Source organism: Synchiropus splendidus, chromosome 14 (assembly GCF_027744825.2).
Source record: "Synchiropus splendidus isolate RoL2022-P1 chromosome 14, RoL_Sspl_1.0, whole genome shotgun sequence".
Lineage (NCBI taxonomy): Eukaryota > Metazoa > Chordata > Actinopteri > Syngnathiformes > Callionymidae > Synchiropus > Synchiropus splendidus.
The window spans coordinates 10,972,530-10,978,529 of record NC_071347.1 but is presented as its reverse complement, the minus strand read 5'-3'; the positions used below and the strand labels follow the sequence as shown (position 1 = coordinate 10,978,529).

At 42.9% G+C, this 6,000-nt stretch overlaps 1 protein-coding gene across 1 annotated transcript in view; it reads right to left on the bottom strand.

Moving 5' to 3' along the window:
• Nucleotides 1-337: 337 nt before the first annotated feature.
• The window catches only part of LOC128770415 (neural-cadherin-like), a 168,935-nt gene continuing 163,272 nt past the window's right edge, over nucleotides 338-6,000 (bottom strand). Inside the window, exons 32-33 of the mRNA XM_053884836.1 lie at nucleotides 2,844-2,998; nucleotides 338-1,264 (exon numbers count right to left, since the gene is read on the bottom strand). Of these exons, the coding sequence (XP_053740811.1) occupies nucleotides 695-1,264; nucleotides 2,844-2,998 (725 nt within the window). The 3' untranslated portion in view covers nucleotides 338-694. The remainder of the gene's footprint in view (nucleotides 1,265-2,843; nucleotides 2,999-6,000) is intronic.

Here is a 6,000-nt window from a genome sequence, read left to right as displayed (position 1 = left end):
TCTTCAAATCAGAGATTGATGATCTTAAACCATTGACTTGACAACATTGGAAAATGAGATTTGAAGACTGAAAATGTCTTTTTCTTTCCATTTTTTCTCCTCTGGCGCACAGCATAAAATGTCACGGTGGGAGGTCTCCAACCCTGGAGCTTCATGTTTGATACCTGATATTCAGACTCACATAAAATTCTGAATTTGCCCAGAGGTAAGGAGGGAATAGAAAGGCCAGACTTACCTTGTGAAAAGTACAAACAAAAAGTCCCAAGATTCATTAGCAAAGATATTCATTTATTTAAAAGAACAAAGAGAATACAAATGAAACCAAAGTTGCTTTCGTCACATAAATAATTTCATGAGCTGGAGGAGACTTGCCGGGCGATCGCTGGCCTCCGTGAACATCACCGTCGTACGTTTCATGTGAAGAGATTGACTTCCAAAAGTGCTGTCAGTGGAGTAAGTACTGTACAGTGTAATGCTGAGTAAACAATACGTCACATCTGATCATTCATGTTATATCAAAGAGCTCCAATGTTCAAAGTTTTATCAATACAGTACATTTAGAGAGGAATTCGCACAGACTGTGGGCAGCGCCCCACTTTCTGCGAATCCACATTTAATTGTCTCTCTGCGGAATTCCATCGCCCCCTGTCTGCTGTTAGCGTTGCTGTTTTACAGGCTTGTTGTTCGACGTGCTTCAGCCGCTCTTTTCGCAGTTCGGCTGCCCTCTGCTCTCCTTCGCTTTCTCTCCCTGACGCTCTGGATTCCTCCCGTCTCCCCTCAAATCGCTCACCACGGCTCGAAGGGTTTTGAACTTGTCTGATCGAGCGCTTTGAGCTCCTTGAGGCTTGACCTCCGACCCCTGAGATGCGTTTAGTGAGCTGAGGGACCGCACCGCAGCCAGGCTGCGCTCTTTCCTTTTGGGACGCCGCGGCGTGGTCATGGTCCCCAGCTGATCGGGCTGCTCCATGTCTCTGATGACCTCGCACAAATAGCGGGCCAAGTCCTGGCTGGAGAAGGACAGGGCTTTCTGAGAGCGGCGGAAGGTCAAAGGTGACGGCAGGGATTCGGGGTTCTCTGAGGGGGGGATGGCCAGGCGCAGGGCGATTGCTGCGCTGCCATTAACATTGGACATCCCCTTCCTGTTGTCGCCCTGCGGGGCTTTACTCTGGGGGCAGGAGACGAGGCTGTGCGGGTAGCTGTAGCGGAGAGACTGCGCCGGGCTGGGCTGCAGGGAGCGCTGCAGCTCCACCATGTTGAAGCCGTTCTGTGGACAGCAAGAGAGGAAACAAGAGCGATGCTTTTTCATGCGTAATCTTTTGAGGAGAGCTGAAAAGATAATGAAAACAACATTGTTCCAATGTGCTCTCAGCTCAGCGATTGTCTGCGCCGCCAAATGAACCTGCTGCTAAGACTCAGATTTAGATGCCTATCTGAAGTGGTGGGGGCCACAACAGCTCCATTGATTAACCCAGTAATTATTTATTGGATTGTAAAGAGGGGAACTTCATTCTGAGCCATTTAAAATAAAAGCAGGGACTTCATTAAGTGTCTGTGTCCCTGTTTAAGCTAGTTGGCTGAAATCTAGAGGCCTCCAGGTGGTAGATCTTTGCCTCTCTCTTTAACAGCGGCCAACACTTCAGGCTTCCAACACCAAAGTCAAACAAGTGTTATGATGGTGAGTCTGAGTCTTGGCTGAGACGTACTGTAGAGCTGTCAGTGTTATTACATTGCCATGCTGTTTTATGTTCCAATGCTACGGGAACAACACTGTTGACGGAAACTAGTGTCCGTCTGTCTGTCCCATCATAACTTCTCCGCCTGTGACTGTGAGTGATGGGGTGATGTGGTTTCATGAAACAGTCCACTCATTTCCTTTGCTTTCTGCTGCATTCATATCGGCTTTTTCAATGAAACCTAACATTGTCAAAGAGTGCCACCTACTGAGCTCAGAAAATAAGAACACAAAACCTCATCATCACTATATTGCTATGGCGGAAACTGACGATATCGTCATACATCACAACAGAAGTGTCAGAAACATCACAAGCAATATGACCTTCATAAATGTGTATGACTGCATGGTAAAAATTATTAATAAGATATTGACATTTCATCTACCAGAAGAGCGTTTATCTGATGCCATATTGACAGAATTTTCTTGATAGAAATAATATTTTCTGACTAGATGAGGTGTTAGCAATCAACTCTGAACTGGGAAGAAAAATCTGAAAATAAAATCATCCCAACAACAACATCCCAGTAGTTAGTAGTGCCTTTGCTAGAATCATTTGTAATCTCCATCTTTACCTTGTTACTGGCTAAATAGAGCTGTAAAAAAAAAAAAAAAAAAAAAAAAAAAAGGGGGAGGGGGGAGGCAGGGGAAGGGGAAGCAAGCATGAAGACATTTCCTGATGATGTAAATGTCCTGTCCTGGCTGTATTATTGTCAAGGGCTGCCACCATTGTGCCAGAGAGTGGTTCTGTGTGAACATTTTCCTAGTGTGTGTAACACTAGCATCGTAGTTGAGCCCACCTGTACTGTAGAGTACTGAGGGGTGGGACCAATGCTGAAACCAAACTGGACACACAAAACACCAAAGCATAAGCCCATTCATCCTATATGTGCACACATTTCTTTTTCAAAAAAAAAAAAAAAACTACAGTCATTGTTCCCAAAATAAATAAATCAACAGCTGAAATTCATTCGTTGGAACAAACTAGCAGTGCCAGAGTTAGCACAGAGATATTCGGTGAAAGACTTATTGGCATCATTCAGAGATGTAACAAGAATGTTGAATAGGAAAAGAATGATTCTGTTCATAGTGGTTTGGTGGGGTGCCATACCTGGTCCTGCTCGCCTCCTCCTTCCTCATCATAGTTCAGAACGTTTTCACGGATGTCCTCCCACTCGCCATGATGTGCCGACACGTGGTACACACCTTCTTTCAGGCCCTTGTGTCGCCTCCAGCAGGAGTAGAGGAAGAGTCCCAGCATCAACACTGCGGGTGCCAGAGAGCCAGAGAGCAGGTTAACTCTGTTGGAGCCTCCTCACATCATTAAAATGAAAATCTGAGCGTGTAAGGCAAAATGCTGGAGTTTTTGTGAAGGTGTGCAGACTGAACTAATACATTCACTGGCTGAAGGAGTGATCTACAGTGTTAGCAAGCTGAAGCATCTCTTTAGCACATATTGAAGTGTAAAAACTCCATGTTCATCCATTTCAGAGTTATCTAGATCTAAAAATAACCTTGCACGACACGCTACATGATTCCTTCGCTTCATGACGCCAAGCCCGCCAAGGATCATGCAAGTGATGACGCACCATACGTTGTAAACAGAGCCGCATACAGACTTCACAGAGCACCTTTTTTTCTGCAGCTAGCTGTTTTCTAGAAACATGAAGATATGTGTTTTTAAAGGTGCCATTCTTAACAACGTGGTGTGAAAGAACTGTGCAATAGAGCATTGCACATTTTTTTTTTTATTGTGTATTAGAGTAATTAGATCACTATCAGGAGTGTGAAACTCTAGGCCTGCAGGCTAGGACTGACACACGATGGAATTATGGATGGAAGCATAACATGGTACAACATAATAACATTGTAACATAACAGTAATTACTCAAGTTTCTGTTAGCCCTCTGGTTCAACAAGTCCCATAATGCACTGCACAGTGAAAGTGCTAAAAAAAAAAAGCTACAAATATTAAGAGCCAAATTTTGAGCATTCCCTCAACTATAACAGGGTTACTTTCTCCCTGTAAAAAGTTTAAATGCATAGTTTAGGAAAGTGACTCTTAGCCATAGAACTGGAACCCATAGTTGGGCCGCAAGCGCCTCCTTGAGGGCCGCTCAAAGTTTTTACGTTATACTCCTCTGTGCCGTCAGTGCCTCGAGATGCTCATTTTCAATACAGCCACATATGGTGACAGTAGTGTGTCACTGAATTGACTTGACAGCTGCAAATCTGTGATAGTTAACAACTATGGAGAAGTTCTTGAAAAAAAAATGCTAAAGAATGTGATGTCACCCCCCCAACAGTAAAAACTGTTCATGAAAGCACCTGTTGAAGCAGTTTTTAAAATTAATTAGAATATTTTATGGCAATAGGTTCATTTACACTTCACTTATATCTTCTTTGGAGTTTAAATAAAATATATTATTTTTTATTTTATGATATTTAGACATGGTATTTTATTTATTTTATTCTGAATTTAATTCAGTTTTTCCTATTTTCCGTACAGTTTGCATCAAAGTATTTTTTTTCTCTAGTAAATTAAATAGTAAAAATGACCTGCAGCTGGTTCTGCTGCTGGTTGGACTTTCAATGACTTTGCAACGACCGTATGGTTTCAGGTCATTTTGCAAGGTTTTGGTTTGTTTTCGTGTAAGTAGATTAAATATGGTTGTTGAGTGATGAATCAGTTCTATTGAATGGGCCCTGAGAAAGGTGGGCCCCTAGATCAAAAAGGTTAACAACCCCTGGTCTAGGGTGACATCAACTGTATCATTAATGTATTGAACTAGTTTCCACACTATTTAAAAGCAATTTACATGCATTCCATTTTTTCACAAGCGAAACTTACACACAGCCTGTGAAGGGTCCCACTTCGGTCCCGCCGAAGTAAGGCATCTTCTTCTACAACTACCATGTTTTTATTGACATTGCACTTCTTCAGTCAAGGAAATGTTGATTTTTTGAAACCAAAATAATAAAACTTTTTAAATAAAACTTGGAGACCAAGTGAAAAAGCCGAGGTTAGTGACAAACAGGCACACACAGAAACCAATGACACGTGAAGGACACAAATAGAAAAGCACATTGTTGATGAGAAATCCCCCTAAAGACTAAATCAAATAAACACAGTGACAGTCACATCATGAACCTGGTGGCTTAGATTGAAAATGAAATATAATTCAACAAAAATAAATAAACGTCTCTATGAAGCTTTTTCACATTAGCAGCCGTGTCTCCCACAGCACCCCGAGTCTCTCATGCTAATCCCTGGGGTGAACACATACCACATTAAAGCGCAGGCAGATAGACTCGCACTTCACCCTCAAAGACTTATTAGTCCCTGAGAATTTCAGACAAACTAGCGCAACACACGTCGATATTCCGCCGCCACGTTTCCACCATTTCCCTTTCATGCTACCTGTCTTATCAAAGACCACGGCTCCTTGGAAACTTATTAGGCGAATTAGAACTCCTCCCAGCTTAGACCTAAAGCCTCGGCGGCGGAGCTGAACCCAGGGAGGAGCACTGGCGGCGCAGGAGAGGACCTAAAGCGCGCGCATCAATCACTGCTATTGTGCGCTGAATTATACAACAAGCTGCACTGACCTTTAAAGTCTATTAATCTACACCATTTTTTTCCCCTTCTCATCCCCCCCTCTCATTTTCCTGTCTGTTTTTACAGCAGCTCCCCTTCTTCTTCTTACTTAAATCTGCTTTTCAACCCTGTGCACCGCAGCGCCCCTCAACTGTTCATTACTGGTTAAGTCCCTCTGTGACACTTTTCGGCATCCCCTGCTTTTATTCCTCACACGAGATGGGAGCCATTTAACTGGAGTAGTGTCTGTGGAGCGTGTTAAGTATTGGTTTAATTGGAAATCTTCAGAGAAATGCCGGGTAATCACATCACTCTGCTCTGTTTTTTTTTTTTTTTTTTTAAAGTAATTGCCCAGAAAGAGAAACTCTCTTCAAAGCCACTTTTGGAGCACACTAAAAGGTGGACTGCCACCAACGTGCACGACTCCCTCAGAGATATTTTCCTTCTGAAATGTTACTTCCTCAATTAAAGCTCATCTGCATTTATTCGCTGGCTGCAACTGCTGGAAATCTGTTGGAGCTGATTTCACATCAGTCCCTACGGGTTTGGAGGCCGGTGAGAACGAAAATGGATTAATATGACCATGATTTGGGTGTGAAGTTTTCAGTCCTCTGGGGACTTTTATCGATTAGAACGATCATAGATGTGGTTCAAACACAAACATCTGAAT